The sequence below is a fragment of the Bactrocera oleae genome, chromosome 5 (genome assembly GCF_042242935.1).
Source record: "Bactrocera oleae isolate idBacOlea1 chromosome 5, idBacOlea1, whole genome shotgun sequence".
NCBI lineage: Eukaryota > Metazoa > Arthropoda > Insecta > Diptera > Tephritidae > Bactrocera > Bactrocera oleae.
The window spans coordinates 65,391,944-65,411,120 of NC_091539.1; the positions used below are offsets into that span (position 1 = coordinate 65,391,944).

The 19,177-nt window shown below is 35.8% G+C and overlaps 5 protein-coding genes across 6 annotated transcripts; 1 reads left to right on the forward strand and 4 right to left on the reverse strand.

The window, feature by feature from the left end:
- Positions 1–3,207: 3,207 nt before the first annotated feature.
- LOC106623701 (antigen LPMC-61) lies at positions 3,208–14,332 on the forward strand. Its single transcript, XM_070110202.1, has 2 exons — positions 3,208–3,589; positions 13,230–14,332. The coding sequence occupies exons 1-2, from the start codon at positions 3,254–3,256 to the stop codon at positions 13,953–13,955; spliced, it is 1,062 nt and encodes a 353-aa protein (XP_069966303.1). The 5' UTR covers positions 3,208–3,253; the 3' UTR covers positions 13,956–14,332.
- On the reverse strand, positions 4,574–5,243 carry LOC106623703 (uncharacterized). Its single transcript, XM_014243304.3, has 2 exons — positions 5,119–5,243; positions 4,574–5,041 (listed from the first exon to the last, which is right to left on the reverse strand). Exons 1-2 carry the CDS (start codon positions 5,191–5,193, stop codon positions 4,649–4,651), a joined length of 468 nt encoding a protein of 155 aa, XP_014098779.2. The 5' UTR covers positions 5,194–5,243; the 3' UTR covers positions 4,574–4,648.
- LOC106623704 (uncharacterized) lies at positions 8,156–9,021 on the reverse strand. The gene is made up of 2 exons (XM_014243305.3): positions 8,713–9,021; positions 8,156–8,599 (listed from the first exon to the last, which is right to left on the reverse strand). The coding sequence occupies exons 1-2, from the start codon at positions 8,842–8,844 to the stop codon at positions 8,300–8,302; spliced, it is 432 nt and encodes a 143-aa protein (XP_014098780.2). The 5' UTR covers positions 8,845–9,021; the 3' UTR covers positions 8,156–8,299.
- Positions 10,436–11,374, reverse strand: LOC106623702 (uncharacterized). 2 transcript variants are annotated; one of them, XM_014243302.3, is made up of 2 exons: positions 11,171–11,374; positions 10,436–11,108 (listed from the first exon to the last, which is right to left on the reverse strand). In XM_014243302.3, the coding sequence occupies exons 1-2, from the start codon at positions 11,267–11,269 to the stop codon at positions 10,554–10,556; spliced, it is 654 nt and encodes a 217-aa protein (XP_014098777.1). In that variant the 5' UTR covers positions 11,270–11,374; the 3' UTR covers positions 10,436–10,553. The 2 variants fall into 2 exon arrangements, with proteins under 2 accessions (XP_014098777.1, XP_014098778.1); XM_014243303.3 differs by having other exon boundaries at positions 10,436–11,099; positions 11,171–11,363.
- Positions 14,333–14,833: 501 nt separating the features above from the next.
- Positions 14,834–16,904, reverse strand: LOC118679761 (pancreatic triacylglycerol lipase). The gene is made up of 5 exons (XM_036368930.2): positions 16,631–16,904; positions 16,412–16,574; positions 15,916–16,352; positions 15,659–15,859; positions 14,834–15,165 (listed from the first exon to the last, which is right to left on the reverse strand). The coding sequence occupies exons 1-5, from the start codon at positions 16,767–16,769 to the stop codon at positions 14,945–14,947; spliced, it is 1,161 nt and encodes a 386-aa protein (XP_036224823.2). The 5' UTR covers positions 16,770–16,904; the 3' UTR covers positions 14,834–14,944.
- Between the last annotated feature and the right edge of the window lie 2,273 nt (positions 16,905–19,177).

Below are 19,177 nucleotides of genomic sequence, written 5' to 3' on the forward strand. Positions count from 1 at the left end.
GGCCACTGAATTCCAAAACGGCGTAGCCGATTTTCGGCAAAGCGGCGCACGTAGCAGCCGAAAAGCAGCAGCAAAAACAACAACAGCAATATCAAGTAACAGTAGCTGTAAACGCTGCGCGGGGTCAGCGGTATGTGTGTGGCTTTTGCAAGCGGCAGACGGACAGCCAAGGCGTGCATCTGTATGTGCGATTTATTGGTTTAAATGCGCACGTGACTGGCATGCTACACGCCGCGCATAGCTCTCGAAGTTACCAAAAGCCGCGCTAAGCAAATTTACGCAGGCGCAGCGTCGACGGTTAATACTGGAAGTCATTAAAGCTTTTATAGCGTAATAGTTGCAGCGATTGAAAGGAAAATGAAACAATGCTATATTTTTCACTCGAGCGCTAATTCACAACGCATCGGTATGTACTTGTAGGCGAAATGGCTAAATTACTAGGGCAGGGCGTTTAGTAATAACAAAAATTAATAAACAATTGCTATGTGTAGACAGAACTCTTATTCAGAAAAGCTCTAAAAGCGAACTGTTCACTCGGAAGAGTTGAGATTGAGTTTTATAACCAAAACACTCTGAGTTATTCATCAATAAGAAGAGAAAGGAACGATATGGTCTAAAGCTTTTTTTTTTCTTGAAAAATTTCTTTTACACTTTCATAGAATGCTTGCGTTGAAAAAGAGAAGAATCTTGGAATATTAGTATCGGAATTGCAATCAGATTGTGTTTTAGGTTAGGTTAGTTGACTGATCTCTCAGCATGGCAAGTGACTGTTATGTACAGCCCTTTGTGAAGCCAGACGTAAAATAACTGCAGTTGAATATCAGCTATCGACAAAACGCCCTAAATCTATCACAAATCCGCATAAGCGCTTTATTTCTATTGCGGCTTTTTCACCTGAATATTCAACATTATGAGATCTGAGGTGTTTTTGCCTTTATCTGGCAAAAGCTGGAAATTCGAGGAGAAAGTAAAGTGTTGGGAATCTAATTTTATTTTGATTAAGCAACGTAATTTCAAATAATATTTTTATGTCTAACAGCTAGCACTCAAACGTAGCTACTTTTATCAACTGAGTTGGGAGAAGCTCAAAATGGATGGGAGAAAAATATATGTTGACAGCTTTTTTGTTGGCTAAAACCAAATGATTTGATTAGAATATATATCATAATTATGTTAAAAATATTAGTTGACAAAATGTAGGCATTCTGGAAATTTTGACGTTAGCTCGCCGTAAATTATACTTTGGCAGCTAATCAAGTAGCATTTCAGCATTGCCAATCTAAACTCATGAGATATAGCTCAAATTCTCAAAATATATTTGCGTTTAATAATTTATTTAGAGTGAGTGCGGATTAATATTGCTTGCACTTTAGTCGGTCAATGCTATTAGATTACACTAAACGTGTGAAATATTATATATAAACAAAGATGGAATAAGGGTTCGTCCACTAGTTACCTTAAAGACCGACCACCTCTAATGTAAATTTTAGTCAATTTAAAAAAATCACCAAATCGAGTATTTAAAAACAAAAGTAAACAAGTCTGTAGAAAGGTCATAAATGCAAGACCATTTTCAAAATTCCAAGGTTCAGGCAAATATTAACCTTATATAATAGAGAAAACTGTAGTAATATTGGATAGTGTACTCAGTATGCGAAGCCCACCTATGCTTTTCACTTCTGTCTCATGTTTAATAATGATAAAAAAAGTTACTTAGGTAGTTTTATCGATGAAAGTGGAAGTTGGAATTCATAATGAAATAGTTGAAGAAAGAAATACAAAATATTTAGTTTTAGCAGTAATCGCAAGTCGTTAGTGAACTTATGTGAACATTTGAGACCTAACAAGTTATGTAGTGCGATCAATACTGATCAATACTTTAGCAGACATTAATATATTTCAAAAATAAAATGCATTACTTATGATTCAATCAACGAGCAAATCGACCTACTGATATGATATTGCCCATCTGAAGGTATAACATTTTCTCAACTTTCTGGAAGTTGTGAATGTCAACATAAAAGAAAATTATTCAAGCTAATTTTTGATATCCAATTCTGCAATGAACCGTATAGTGATAGAAGGGGCAAAGCCTAGGCTGGTAAGGCGAAACTTGCCAGCCGCTGTTTTCCAAATAGTTTGCAGCCAGTCTTGTCTTGCGAGACCGAGTATTGTCATTATCGAAAATTATTGCTTTGTGTCCTTATCGCCAATTCCGGGGTTTTTTCGGCAATCGCTCGCCGCAATTTGATGAGTTCTTGTGTAGATGTGTTCATACTCGCCTAACGTATCATCATTCCAATAGCCAGAAGGCAGCGGAAACCCACAATAAGTTTATTATATATTTATGTGAATCAATGCACTTTTCCGATATATGAGATCAAAGTACAAGAGTTTTCTAGCTTCAGAAGATATTTGTCTTAAGCTGTGCGGGTTTTAGCTAACGAACCTAACCTAACCTTTGTGAATGCTTTTTGTTGAAGATCGATTAATACTTGTTCCACAATGTTCAATACTTTAATCGCACATAAATTTCTTTTGCAAGAGTAAAAGATAATAAAAAACCGAGAGAGTAAGTAACTACTAAATATTATTTGATATTTAGCAGGAAACAAATACAAGGAATAAAACTTCATATACTACCGACTCGTCTATGCATATTTCATTACCAACTATATGTACGAAAATTTCAACAACAACAACAAAATAAAATGTAAATCGACCTAACGCAATACTTTTCCAAAAAGCGATATTAATCCGCTTAACATATACAATTGTGCTTATTGGTAATAACCCTCCACAATCGGATTAAAAGACAATCGATAAAAAAATAAAAGTAAACACATTCGATATTCAACGCAGGGCAGACGCGATAAGCCCACTCTGCACACTAATAAGCCCCGCTTGCGCGTTGAGACATTCATTTTCGGCTTCTTGCTCATTCCGCGCACATTAGCACGCGACGACTTAGCGACTTAGCGACTTAACGACTTACTTAGCTAGCCATTCGTTCACACTGTTCGGCAGCAAGTGCACATTGCAACAAAAGCAAGCGCTTAACGGGCTAAAATTAAGTTGATATAAAACCAAAAACCGCAAAAGTGCCAGCGCCAATCAGTTGTCGTATTAAACGCGTGCACATTGTCGTTGTATACCGCAAGCAACGAGCTAACGAAACAAAAATTAACCGAACGCAAATAAGACGCAGAGCGTACAAGCACTAACCACCAAAAGAAAAAAGGATTCATTAGCTATGGCTCGTGGTAATTGTTCGCACACAGCCACCCAGGTGGCAATGCTCGGTTTAGTGGTCGCCTGCCTGTTGCATGCATCGTCGGCGCAATTGTCCTACCACACCGATTCTAATTCGAATTCATTCACCCTGAAGACACCGGCGCTGCAGCAGAGCTTCTCGCGCGTGTTTGGTGGCCAACAGCAACAACAACAACAACGTCAACAGGCATCGCCTGTTGCACAACAGCTACAGCCATTCGCCCAGCCGCTGTCACAGCCCCTGCTGCAGCAACAACAATTTGCGCAACCACAACAACAACAGTATGCGCCACCCCAGCAATATTCTCAAGCACAGGTGAGTGTTAGCGTGTTTGGTCTTTGTAACGACTAATCCGATTTGTAACGGTTGTTCACATCGCGATTACGGTGCTTTAAGTAAGGATTTAGAAGTTTTGTAATCAACAGCAAATAAGCTGTGTGTGTAAAAAATTTGTTATAATAACGGTAGTTTTGTTTGAAGAGACATTCTTTGAAACTGTATTTGGCGCCGATTTTGACCAAGGTCGTGGGTTTTTAGTGTCTAGTAAAGTTGCCCGCAGCACGTTGATTAAATTAGTGGAATACTCTTTACATAAATCGAAATCGCTGAAGGGCTTTCGGTATCTGGATTTTCATAGGCATCTCAGATAGCTATTGTTGTGTCAGTGTTTAAGAAATTTGAGCATTCCTTGATGCACCATCTGAGCTCAGTACAAGTTGGACATGTTTTTCGTAAAACATAGAGTTACGGAAAGGTTGTATTTTAAGCCAGTGTAAGGTTATATAGGCAATTCTGAACTTAATTTTTTGGAAGTATGGTTTTTCCTAGGGTCTTTTTAGAGTCTCTTTAGCAAAAGGAGTGTGTTCTCCGACTGCATTACTCACCATATCGGCAAATCTTCATAAGTTTGCTTTCATCATACATATCCCAGTGGTATAACCCCAGTTCTCCACAGACTCTACACAGAGTTTATATGAAACATTCTCTAATTAAACCCTTCTCAACGCACAAAGCTGAAACTAAACGTCAAGATTGCGCCAAAAAAGGACTCTAGGCTCTTACTTGCCACTTAATGTTGGTGCATTCAGAGACTAAAAAACCGAGGATTTAAATTTATGTTAAACATATTTTCAAGACTTCTTTTACTGTTGTACGAGTTTTACTTAAATATCTAAAACCTGTTTACTCTGAATATAATTTCTATCTTCTTACACTCAAATCATCGACAACCAAACATCTATCTCCAAAACAGTTTAGTCGCTGTACAAAAGTAACGCTGAGTACCAGAGATCAAAACAGTTTTCTGATAAAAAGAAAAAACATATTTTATTGAAAAATTCGAGCTTAAGTTCTTTTTCATCGCGTCATCGTGCCCTAACGTTCTTCCGATTCACTCGACGAAGCGAGAGACGAGAACGATGAATCTGATGATGAGTACGATGAACTACTCTGCGAAGAACTGTGTCGAAAAGCGGCACGTTTTTTACGTTCCTCATTTTCGATGTATGGCACACAATCAATGTACTCAGTATGGAATGAATAATCCGCATCATTGCTTATAGAATTATCTGCTTCCGTTGGCTGTGGGTCGACTTCAAGTCTGCGCCTACGTCCCGGCATTTTCAACGCATCGCCAAAGCCGAATACCATATCATTGCTTACCTTGATGCCCATAAATTCGAATTGCTTTTGATCGTGTGCGGCGGCGCCGTTATCTAAAACCTCTTTCATTTGACCCGCCAACATGAGGGCGCCGGTTTGGAAGTCCTTTTCGTAATGCAATAAAAATAATGGTGTTCATTTAAATTTATTTTGAGCTTAGTAGCGAAAAAAGTGTGAACAACCTGTGGTTCTGGCAACGGTAAAGTGTGCAAGCAGCAAAATGCAACACTGTGTATTAAAAATATGAGCTTTTGCATCCTCTGTCCGTCTGATTCAATTTAGCAAACGCGACTGTGTGGTATGTTATAGTTTATTTTTGCAGGCAAGCTCTCTTCGTGTGCAGTTGACAGGCAATTCGTGTAATTGAAGATTAGTGATGATTTGTGGCAATTAAATGAATATTGATGATATCTCTCATTAAATTGATAGCGGAGGAAAAATCCCACTTGCAGGTAATAATTATTTTAGGGTTTAGGATAGTTATGAATCAAATGGGTGGAGAAGAAAGGGACTGTGTTTTGTAGAAAAAGATCGAGAGAAAGAGCGGACACGGGTCAGGGGTTACAATCACTGTTTGGATGATTTTGAAAATTTATATGATTTATGAAAAAAGGACTACTGTACCCTCATAATGTAAATGAATTTGTGAATAAAGCCACTTATAATCTGTATAGTATTGTGCATACTTTAAAATTAATGAAAAAATCGACACGGAAATACGATAATTAATTTTGAAAGTTCTAGGAGAAAGTTTGAACGAGGCAATAGCATTCACCGGTTTTAGTCAAATATTGAAATGTTAATTTGGTTTATTTTTTTTTTTAATATTATTTATTATTGATAATTATTTCAAAGAGAAAAGAACTTTGTTTGAAAATAATTAATTCGTTTTTTTTTCAAAAATATATTGATAGCTTTCACAAAAACTTAAAGTTTTGTAACAAAGCATCGATTCATTCGATTTGTTTTGAAAAAAATTAATTAAAGTTTTTTTCGAAAAATTATTGAAAATTAGTTTCAAAAAATTAAGATTTCAAACAAAACATTATGAGTATACAAGCTTTTTTTCGAAAAAATATTGCTAAATTATAATTGTAAAAAATCAAGTTATGAAACAAAGCGTTATTTCGTTTTTATCGAAAACATATTGATTTACAAAACAAGAAGTCTGGTATCAAAAAATGACTTCGATTTTCTAATTGCAAAAAAATTTCATTTTGAAAAAAACTTAATTCGACTTTTTTTCGAAAAATTGTTGATAACTAAAAATTTGGTTTTTGTTTTTGGAAAAAAAAAATTAATTCGAAAAGTTATTGAAAAATAATTATAAAAAATAACATTATCTCAATTTCATTTTCATTTTTTTATCCTATTTAATGTTTTTGTTTTTTGTTTAAAAAGCATTTTTGAAATTCTTTTTTGATATTATTAGACTTAATAAAACTGTATATTGTTATTATTATTATATATCTAATTTCATATACAAAAAATTAAATACCAATTGGACATTTTAACAGGCAAATATTTTTGAAATGCTATAAAACTATTTTTTCTCTTCAAATGCGAAACGAACGAGAAGCCCGCTTGAGAAAAGCTCAAAACTTATTTCTAATAAAATGGTTTTGAAATTATGAATAAAAATAAAATTTAACTAAAAATAGTGAAGCCTGTTACACAGTTCAAAATTATTATATAAGCTGATTATTCAAAAAAATTTCCCATTATTATTATTCAAAAATATGTGTTCCAAAAAGCAGTTTCTTCATTCAAATTTAATATTTTACAGGCTCAGCAGTAAAGAACAATAAATATACATACATCTAAAATTTAATTGATATTCTCAATTTTGCAAAATAATATATAAATATATATATATATATATTTAATTAATTTTTTATATAAATTGCACAAGCTAATTAACTTTTCCGCACTCTATTTAGTTAATTTAAGCAGTCAATTAAGCCGCTGCTCAGAATTAACTTAATACGTTAGTAGAGTTTATTGCGACAGTGTATTTAATTTGCTTATGCAATTAAGAATTTTTTTAAAAACGAAAACCATATTTATAATTAAACCATGCCCCAAGGGAAGCTGATAGAATATCGCAAAACAAAACGAATCACATATTATCTCTTTGCATTTATTATTGAATATAATAATAATCAATTTCAGCGCGAGACCATTCTCGGCGCAATATAATTAAGTACTTATAGCTATTTAATTACAGGCATTTCTATTTCCGCTTCATTTTGATATTGCGTGTTCGATTATCGTTACCTTGACTGTGGGCAAATGAGAGTAGAGTAGGAGTAGGAAATGTATTGTACAAGCAATTCCGTTATTCATACGGATATTTAATTAATTATTGATTGCCATTATTATATAAATTTTGCGTTTTATTTATCAATGCTTGTATATGGAGTCCACAACCAGCTCATGTCAAACTTTTATTTTTCTCCGGTATCCCCCAAAATCATTAGAAGTTTCCAATTTTTTAAGTTGAATAACAAAAAACACCTATATACCCTTTACAGGTGCATTTTTAAAAGTAAAAAAGGGTATAAAAAGGATATTTTTTTGATCGCTAATTTTATATGGCAGCTATATGCCAAACTAGTAGTTGTGCGATCTGAACAATTTCTTCGGAAAATGTAGTGATGCCTTGGATTATAATCTACGACCAATTCCGGGGGGATACATATATTTTCAAAAAAAAAAAAAAAGTTTTTCATATAAGAACCAAACTTGGATCGGTCAGTTTGTATGATAGCTACCTATTTTCTATATTTGGCCGATATTAATTCTTTTTGATGAGAAAAGGACGTGTGCAAAATTTCTGGTCGATATCTCAAAAACCGAGGGACTAGTGCCTGTGTACCGACGAACAAACGGACATGGCTAAATCGACTCAGTTCATCATGTTGATCATTTGTACATAGTATATAAACTTAATAGGATCTCGAACTTTTCTTTTGGGTATTACAATCTTCGTGGCAAACTTAATATACCCTGTTCAGGGTATAATACTGAATCTGAAAATTTCGGAAGCCCGAAACAGTACCTTTGAAATTCCGATTTGGACTTGTTTATTGTTTAAAAAAAAAATCCCGATGTTTCGGGATTCTAAAATTTTTTTTCATGATAGATAACTTTGAACTCGATTAAAGGGATTTTTTGATGGACTTCGAATATTTTAAATAAAACATTGTGCAATAAAAATTCCAATACTACACAAAACAATTATTTATTAAAATTTAAATATCATCCATTAAAAGCATTAAAATATCTGCAAATCAGCTGAAATAGTTAATTGTCTGTAATTTCTTCCTTACGAAACTCTTACGCCTAAGCATTACCCGCTTACTACTTGTCGCCATCATTTGGTGAGAAAAGCTTCATAAAAGCGTCAATGCTATTCAACACAAACTGAATTATTGACTGAAAGATATCACCGAAGCTCATACCACCATCATCCGCTGCGCGCGCCAAACGCTTGTGGCTACCTGTTTTGCTAGCTGTCAGCGCTAAATGCGCGCCATGGCGAAGTGGTGAATCGGCTAACTGTCCAACTGAAGTTAATAAGGCGTTAAAAGGCTGCGAGCGGCGCGCATCGTGTTGGCGACCGGCTTGCGGTTGTTGTTGGCGCACACTACGCGCCAAAAACTGAAATGAAATACTTTTACTGGAGTTCTTTCATGAATTTAAACTATTTAATGGTTTTTTTATTTTTATTTTGAGCGCAAGTCTCTATTTCGCCTTGGCAATGGACCACTCACCGGCTGCGATTGCGTTTGCTGCTTCAGCTCGGCGCCACCGAGCATTAAAGCTCCCACTCTCGCTTTGAAGCACAGAAGAAAAGTTAAAACGACAAAGGAAATGCGTAGTGAATTTAATTGTTTACGTCTCATTTTCGCTTCCAATTATTTTATTTTGCAAATATTTATATGTCTGTGTGTTGGTTTCGATGCCGCAACGCCCCCAGCGATATTGTCCTCGTTAGGAAGTTGCTATGTGAGCGTATACTCGTGCTAAATGACGCTCTGCCTGCTGTACGAGCTCAATTTCAATTAAATATTCCACGGCATGGAATTCTAATGAAGGCATTTTAAAGCTACCGATAAATACGCGGTTTGATTATTGTTGCCGTTTAACACGGAAATGTGTTGTTTTTTGAAGTATTTTAATTGGTGCAAATTAGTGCCGAACATATAAGTTGAATGTAGTAGATCTAAAGCGATAAAACGCATACCAATCGCAGTAATTAAGGTTAGATAGACGAGAGAGACACATGCATAGGTTTGATAGTCACGTCACATAGATTCTGCCAAGTGCCACGTGACATATAAATTAATTGTGACAGGATACAAGCGAATAGATGGAAACTGAATCGACTCTCAGTTGATGCGCGATAAATGAGTTTACTCAAATTTTATTGCAGACGGCATGGTTAAGTAGCTAGGTGGCGTTGAGTTCGTTTTTTAACATTCCTGAGTGGTACTTGTAAGTTTGTACTTGTACTTGAAGAGTAAAGACATTAAAAATCAGTCATATCTGGAGAAATGCAAAGTGAAATTTCTGAGCAAATTTTTTTATAATTTGGATTAAGTTAAGTTTGGTAGCATTATGAACTTGGTCTATCCTGTGTATTTCTAGTCTTTACGGTTCAATACTCACTATTATCATGATATATACTACCTAGTTCACCACTTCAAACTTTATCATATATGAAAACTTGAAGTCATCTAGAATAAGTTGTTATCGGGAAGAGAAGCTTTTGCCCGGAATAAAAATCCATCAAAGTACTGCCCAGGCAAAATTTTGTATATTGTGGACTCTACCAGGTCTGCTAATTAAAGCAGCTACCTTGCTTGTGGCCTTCACTGTGAGATCGTACGAAAAATATAAAAAATATCAATTCTTAAATGGTTATTGCCTCTTTTAACAGTATGAACTATTTTCCCTGTTCTCAATGATAAATGTAAATATGTAGACCTAGTTGGTACTTCGCTAGATAAATCGACAAACTTATATTTAATTTGTCAAGTGGTTCTTTCGAAAATTTAACCTTCATCTGAGTATTCAAAGGAGCCTTTCTTAGAAATAAAGTTTCTAAAATTTTATCTTGACGGAAGTCAAAGGAAACCCAAACGGTGTAACCTTTTTTAATTTACGCAAACAAAATGACAGCTTATATCATATTTAACATGGGACAATACTTTTCTAGATGTTTCGGTAAAACTTTGAGGTTATGAGCTACTACTTGTAGCATATACGACATTTATTCCATAAACGTGGTGAGAATTCCAACAGCATTAGTTAGAAACTAAAAAAGCATCTTTGAAGAGCTTAAATTTTATTGCATTTCTCGCTCATGGGGATACATATAATCGGCATCTAAGCTTACTTAAGTTAAAAAAGTGGCGTAATATCCTCAAAGTAAAGAGTAAAGGTGGGCTAATGATAGAGAAGTAGTGCTTTAAAGACATTTTTAACTAATGCTTTATAACAATAATACAATATGTAAGTACATTTATTTCTATAATATTTAAATAATTTTCTAAAAGACAGAACAGCTTAATCACACCCACAACCAAAATATAATATTCACGATAACACCTTACGACCCATCATCTTCAGCATAGAAGTTTTCCTCCATACGCTTCATCATATCCATCACTGAGGAAGCAATGTGCTCATACGCACGATTCATTTTCTCGGTGAATTGCTGCATGTGGGCGCGAAATTCATCTCTAACCGCCGCTTGCTCACTCTCACCCAAACCTTCAAGATCGGCAGCTTCCACCTGCCGCCGACGTCGTCCACTTTTCTTCTTAGATTTGCTGTTGGTGCTCTTCTTGCCAGCGGCTGCTTTACGCGCCCTCATACGCGCGATACGCCGACGTGCCTCATCCACAATATCTTCACCATCACCGCCATTTCCAGCGCCACCCGTACCACCGCCGGTGCCGCCACCAACACAGGGCGCATTAATATTACGCATGAGTTTGGTGAAAGATGTATGCGGTCCTTTTGCCATTACATCGGCGGGCAGCTCATCGCTGGTAAGCGAGCGCTTGCGCCGATAATACGCATCCTTCTCACTAATATCGCTGCGTTGTATCATAGCTTCGCCCATGCCTATATTGCGTACAGCACCGCCTTTCTGTAACATCTCACCCAGAAGTGCAAAATAGTGGCTTATTAGTTGTTTGTGTAGCGGTATTAGGTGCTTACCTGTGGCGCTGCTGCCGCTGTTAATAGTTGAGACACACAACAGCACATCGCGAGCATTGCGAGGCTGCTAGGCAGACGCAACGGTCTTTCTATTTTCATTTTGTAGTATTTTAAATGTATGAGGTCCGTTTCTAAATCGTTTCCATGAGCGCGCTTCGGCTGTCTCAATCCAAATGATATTTTGAAATATTTATTTATGGGTTTTTGAGTTCACAAATTTTGCAAATTATTTTCAATTATTTTTTCATTTGATTTTCTATGAGCTTCTAACTCTATGTGAACCGTCATCTCTTAATCGCTTTGACAGAGTTTAATTGCTATCGGGAAGCCTTTGTTTGCCATTGCTAGTGTCATGCAACAGTTCGAAGCATCGCTTGCACATCGAACTACAGTCGTCCTCAACACATTTGCATAATATGAAACCACACACACACACATACAAATAAACAAACACATATGTGCTTGCCTCGTAGATAAGCAATTTGTTAATGTTGTTTGCTGTTTTTTGGTGTTCGCTCGAAAATGTAAATATTCTCGTTTATCTTTGATCTCAATTTAATTGCCATGAAATTGTTTAATTCCAGTGAAAATTAATTTTATTCATTTGCATAGCATCAGAGTGTTGTGTGCATAGATATTCATTGCTTTTTATGCAATTTGTTACTGTAAATGTGTTAATATGAAAGCGTTTGACTGATTTTTGATATAATTGGTGAGACATGTTTAATTAAATTAGCGTAATGGAAAATTCCTTAAAATTAAAAAAACAAATTTTTTTTAAGTAGTTGGAATTAAATTTATGACTTTTTATTATACAAATACAGAAAATAAATTAAACTTTTTTAATTAAAAATTAAAAAAAAATTTTTTTTGGAGAAAAAAAAAATATCTTTTATTATTGCTTCAAAACATATCTATTTTTTTATTATTTTTCTAAAGCACACTGTTTATTATCTCCTTTTTTAATACTTATTTGAAATTTTTATGCAAAATACTTATGTGATTTTTTTAATTTTTTTAAAACGGTACTAAATAAAAATTAAATAAACACTTTTTTTTACGGCAATAAAAACTATTATTTTTAATTTTAGCTTTAAAGATAACGGTTTTTGTTTTTTTTACTAAAAAGACTTCCTCTCTGAAAGTTTGGTTGAGCTAGCTTCAGCGGCTTAAAACATATGTGCATTTAACCATTTAGAGGGCAAGGCTACGCCCTTATACGAAAATGGGTTCTGCTAGGTACTTCTATAATAAAATAATGGAGAAATATTTAGTGTATGTTAAAGCGTATACATTAGGGTGGAACGAAAAAAAATTGTTTTTGCTTATCCGAGGGTAAAATCTGTAGATTATAAAAAAATAATATTTTAAAATTTTTTTTGTTAACGTTAAGAGGCCACAAAAAATCTTTTTAAGTTGATAACTTTTAATTGCCAGAAAGAGAACGCTCCACAACTTTTAGAAAACTTATCAAAATTTTTTTGCGAAATAAAAATTTTAACTCGCAAATTTATTTTAAAACTGAGCCTCTAGATGTTAATTTTTTTTCGTCAAAAAATTTTCTTTTTAAATAATCTACAGATTTTACCCTCAGGATAAGCAAAAAAAAAATTTTTTTCGCTCCACCCTAATATACATATATATCTTATGTAAATTTAATATACCTTTACGTTTATCTTTTTTAAGTAACCCGTTAATAGCACGCTTATACTAGCAAATAGGAAATTTACACTGTCACAACTGCAGAACTGAACAAAAAAAACCTGAGAAATATTTAAATGTCACAGCGACAAAGGTGAAAACTTATCTTTGCTTTTTCATTCTATATATGTTTTGTTCAATAAATGTTAAATACAAATAAAAACCCGCTTAAAAAATCTGTGTAAAAAATCATACGTTTCTAAGAAAATAGAAAAACGCTCCGCAGTCATAACAATTCAGTATCCATTACCAAAACCAGAGATGCATACATCCGAAGTGGACAATTACGTAAAAAACTTCTCGCGCGAAAAAAAAGTTTACACACTCAACTAATTGCTCTCGATCACTCTCTTTTCAGTACTCCCAGGCAGCTGAAGCCCAGTCGCCATACCAACAACAAGCGCTGCAATATGCCCAGCAATCTTACCCCTACGCCCAGCAATATACCACACAGGCTACGCCCACATACGCCGGTCAACAGGTCGCACAGGATCATTATGCTCAGACGCTGCAGCAAATCCAACAGCAACAACAACTGCAAGAGCAACTGTTGCAGGCGCAGCAACAGCAGCAACAATATTCGACGGCATCGCAGAAGACCGCGCAGCCGCAGCAAGTCGATCAGCTGCAAGCCGCCTATCTTGCCTACCAACAACAACAGCAGCAACAGCAATTGCAACAGCAACAACAATTACAACAGCAGCAGCAACAACAGCAACAGCAATACGTGAGCCAACAGGATTACCAACAGCAGTTGTTGCGTCAGCTCTACAACGAACATCGCCCCACCGCAGCTGCCTTTAACGCAGGCGCCAATCACCAAACTAGCCCGATCTACACCAGCACCGACTATGCCAACTACATGCAACGTCAACAACAATTGGCTGAACGTCAGTACGCCACTGCGCCCACAGCCGCTACTTATGCCGCCAATAACGGTCTGAGCACTTCGCCCATTCCACCGACTGTCGGTAGTGGCAGTGTCACTAGCACCACTGAAAAGCTTTTGGGCGTGCAGTACTCGCCATCGGACAAAGTGTCGCACGTGAAGTTCTCCAGCGGCAATTTGCGATACAACTTTTAAGTTCTCTTGCGGCTCGTGGACTGAGAGTGTAACGCGGTGTACACTTAGCGAGATGAGATGAGATGAAATGGCGACTTTCCTGCAAACATGTTCCTCGATTTTTTTTTTGGCTTTTTAGTGGAAAATTAAATCTCAGCAAGCGCACGAGGGCTACAGTGTAGTTCAACTGCTCTTGGTATACTTTGCGAGCTAAAAAAATATATGAAATTGAGTGCCTTTTCGTATCATTTATTTTGTATTTATAGCAACAGTCATCTAAATTTAAGTTCTCTTCTTTATTTAATTTATGCAGGTAGTGAAATTTTTTTCAAATTGTTCGATTAGATACACACTGACTGTTGAACCAAATCCTCTAATAAAAAACATATGAATATGTATCGTAATTTTTTCTATGGAAATCAGGCAAGGTTTACTTGAACAAAAAATAATACATATTACTCCAGCAGTGGAATACGACTATATTGACAAGCAGAATCTAGATATGCCTTAAGACCGCTTGTGAGAAAAACTCAATTTCACTATTTTATATAATTTTTTTTTATGTTTTTGCAGCAAACTTTTACCTCCGCAACTTCAGTTTGTAGTTCGAGGTATAAATAATGATGGAACAATCTTTCAATATAGTTCTCAACATATTTTTGGCATATGTCTTGATATTAATTCACAAATCATTGATGAGAATGATTTGTTGAGAAATATTATTTCGACTTAAAAAAAAACAAAAAAAAAAAACATGTACTTGTCGAGTTATGCCCCAAGTAGGATTTGGTTATAAATTTGTTAATATTCAGTTCCATAAAAGTTGTTTTTTTAATATAATATTTTCAAAAATTGTTTTCCTAATCTAATTTTGCTAATTTTCCACAACATTAGGTCAATAAAATTGCAAATTCGTTTTTATTTTCAATGCATAAAAGTTATTTATCCTCAATACAAAACTTTTTTCATAACTAATTATATTATCGTGTTTCACATTATCAAAAAGCTTCTCAGCCCCTTACTCCTAGAGCGAAGCTGGGCTTGTCAGCTGTTTTCAAAAAGTATATGCCATGTGCATGCAATGGAACTGGATCGCCCATAAGTATGCGTTCACCCCCGCAATTTTTTGCTTTCAAGTCTTCTAGGGAATTACAGGCATTGGCATGGAACCCCTTTTCACTATTAATAGATTCGGCGAAGTATTCATGAGATCGACCGTGACTGCAGCCAGCTGAAAAGACAAAATGAAAAAAAGACTTTAACTAGAGATAGAAACATATCGTTTCCTAACTAAAAAAAAAATAAAAAATTGTTCTATATTTTTACTATAAATTTAAATGCCCTGAATACCACCCACTATCAAATAGTTTTTCCAAATAGCGGTTGACCCTTGTTCAACTATGACAACACTACTAGCGTATAACATGAAATATATTAGACATTTGGAGTCGAATCAAAACTAGTAATCAAAATATAAACTCGGTAAAGAAACCAGCAAGGATGTAGATATTTCATGTAGAAATTGTTCCAAGCTCAGTCAGACAGTCTGTCATATTTTCAGTTTCGAAAATGTGTAAATTTTTAAACGAGTTATATGGATTTCTATTATGATGGAAAAACTTCAACTGAATGACCTAGAATCCGGTTCCATAATAAATAAGTTTCCGTACAACTATTTCAAAATAACTTTAAAAAAAAATTCCAAAAGCCCACATTCTACTAACTAAAAATCTTTGCCAACTCGCTGCAACCCGGTTGTGGTGCACGTCCACCATTCGGATAGAAATCAACGGTACCAATCGGTTTCTGGAAACCCAAAACGCCGGCACAGCTATGAATCACATCAACAAACTGCGCATCGGTGGCATCCAAATGATTCTCAGGGCCAATGCAGTTCTCAAAAGCCGGGCGTGCAGGATCAAGACCTGCAATATCGTCACATTTTTATAATAGAGCCGCGAATAAGTGGTAAAAAACTTACCTGTGATACGACCGACCCGATGTCTGGAATACGAACCGGCATAGCCCATAATGTGCGCGCCCAAGCTGTGCCCAATCAAATGTATGCGCTGCGGATCGGCATGGCGTTTCTCCACCAGCGAATCAATAAGCCGCGATACGGCGCGTCCCACATGTATAGCATAACGCGCCGGCTTCAGATAATAAATGCTATCCGCCTGATCGCGCCAATTTATAGCAAACACATTGACCATACCACGCTTCGTATAGGCCTGGCGTATCGACTGTATCGAACGGCTCTGCGTGCTCGACTTCCAACCGTGCACTAACATCTTTGTATCCAGTTCGGGTTTAAATTCGGCCAACAGCTCGTCCCACTCATCGATCTCGTGACGCTCTTGTAGCGTTGCTTCTTCGTAGGGTTCGATAGAGAAATTGCTGATGAAGGGAGTTGGGTCACTGCGGATGTGTGGTGGAGACAATAATTGCCGATTTTAATCACGAAATTGGACGCTTACCTATTATAATATTCGAATTGTATGAACATCGGCATATTGCGCTCGACCTCTGGTGGCGGCTCTAGCAGATAAGCCAATTCCGTATCGCCGTCATCATTCGCCATGTACATCCATGTGGTATTGTAATCCTCATCTCTTAACGGTATATGCGTGCGTACGCCAACTGTCAGAGTTAAATTAATTAATAAATTGCCTATAACTGTAAACGCGCTTACATACATAGCAACCAGACGGGGCGCACCACCTTTACAATCGCTGCAATGCCCGTCACAATCCATTGAAGTAGAACGAAAGTACCGGAAATTTCATTGCGACACGGATGTATGATGTTGCAGATGCATGCCACCGCATTGGCCATCGCTCGTTATTGACTTTTCGAAAATAATTGGTTAAACGTTTGAACTCTGTGCGGCTTTAGAAAACCAATCAAGGAAATGCGTGCGCCAGTGGCAGCGCTTCGACCGAAGTTTCTCAACTGATTTCAACACTTTGCGAATATTTGAGGTGATTGAGTAGTTGCCCTCAGCATTTAGAGATCATATATCATATACATATGTATGTATTTGGGTTATAAAGTACATATATAACAATTTGCAAGTAAATAAACTTAAGGGTCTGCATATACGGGGGTTGTTCCGAAAAGCAGTGAGTTTCAGTGTGACAACTTTTCAATTATCTGCTGAGATAAAATGTGCAAAATGTTCAATATTGACCTTCTCTATTACTCTATTTTTCTCTCTCTTTCTCTCTCTCTCTCTGTCTGACACTTTTAATATTTCTCTCTCACTCTATAATGGATAATTGGAGGCCCCGTTTTGTATTGTGGAGAAACCTACTAAGTTAGAGCCGGCCGATCTAATAAATGTTTTCGAGAAGTTTATTAATGACAAAAAAACTCTCGAGGCTTTCCTATAAGAAAAAATATTTTGATGTTGGTCAAAATGCGGATCGTACTGAAATCCTGTGTAGTGCAAGCACCCTGCTAACCGTATTTACATACCAGAAACCATCGACAGAAACCATCATATGAAAATGGAAGTCCGGAGAAAGTAAGTGTGTGTCAAAAAGAGATAGATCACACTTACAATAAACTATCTAAGCAATAGATGATATTTATTTGCCACACTACAAAGTGGTTTTCTTCATTGTCGAAGTGCAATAGAGACGAAAGATCGTGGGTTGTTTTCAAAAGTGTCCGCAAATCAGGTCGAGTTTAATCATAGACTACTGGATAGATTCAATGCAAATTTAGTACGAACATACACACTACATATCTCGAAAAGGTACTCTTCTAGAAGGTATCTACGACACTTTTTTTATATTCTATAGAACAGGTCAGTTCCCAGTTGTCAGAAATTATAATCGAATATAGTCGCCATAATTAATTCAATCACTCTATTCTTTAAAGAGAATAAAAACACTTACATATGATATTCCAAAATCTTTAACCATAAAACACAAAACCTTAACTCACTAACTTATCAATCGACCCTCACACAAAAGGCTGTTTACACATATATTTGGTGGGTGTGTTCCTGTTAGTCAACATGTCGTACAACGTCAATGTCATTGCTTTTCGTTGTAAGCAAGAACACTTATCAGTTCGAGCGAAACATTCATATCTCTACTTACATAAGAGATAAAGTCAGGGGCATTAAATTGTGGTTAATGTCATAATTAATGTAAATAAGTATTAAGACGGCTCTATATCTAAATAAATAATCATCGATACTGACTCCTCACTTTATTCGATCAAATTATGTACTTTAAAGGTACTTCAAGAACCTTTATAAGAATTGAAGAGTCGTTTACTCAGGGACGAAGGTAAGTACTATGAGTCAGATACAAAATGTAAAATGGCAGAGGGCAGTTTTTAGTGATTATTTTTAAAAAATAATTAAAACTTATAATACTCTTGCCCAACTTAAAACAAATTTTAGATCCTTGAAAATGATTAAATCAAAAACTCATAGCTCAATTTTAGAATTTAAAATATCTTGGATTAGGATCGGGATTTTTTCTGGTGCTTTCATGAAGATACCACCTGTACGAAGTGTTGGTTCAGTGTTGCCTCTCGTTCAGGCCAAAAACTCTTCTGCCTTCTTATCCTATTCTAACCGATCTTATTTCTATGCACAACAGCTGTATGTAAGACTCTAGCACCGCAACTTTACACGTGTTTATACCCGCAAAGTTTTTAGATATGCACTCTGTTTTTGTCTCCAAAAATACTTCCTTCTTGTTGTGCGACTATGTTAAGAAGATCTTAAATTTAAGCTGGGTGTTGTGAATCGAAACAGGTTTTTCTCTTATCATCATTCTTATAAAAAAAAATATGAACAAGTTTTTACGCGCTTTAATGTAAGCTATAAAAGTACATGATGCAATCGACGCGAATTTGCAATTAAAAAGCGTTTAGTCATAAAAGGAAATCTTCGCAGAACCGCAAGTGAACTGAGAAGAGCTTAAAATAATTTTGATTAATCGAAAAAGCGAAACAATGACAAGTTTAAAAGACAACATGCATTTTGAAGTAGTACTTAAATGAACATTTAACAATTAAAAACATCTACTTCAGTTGCACCGAACCTATTATACCCTTCACAAATACAAAAGATTCCATACAAAAATTTGGTTTTGATCGGTTAGTTTGTATGGCAGCTAGCGCATGATATTATATAATGCGGTGATATCGGTGGTACCAACAAATAAACAGTTTCTTAAGGAGAAATTTCAAATGAATATCTCAAAAATTGAGAGAAAAAT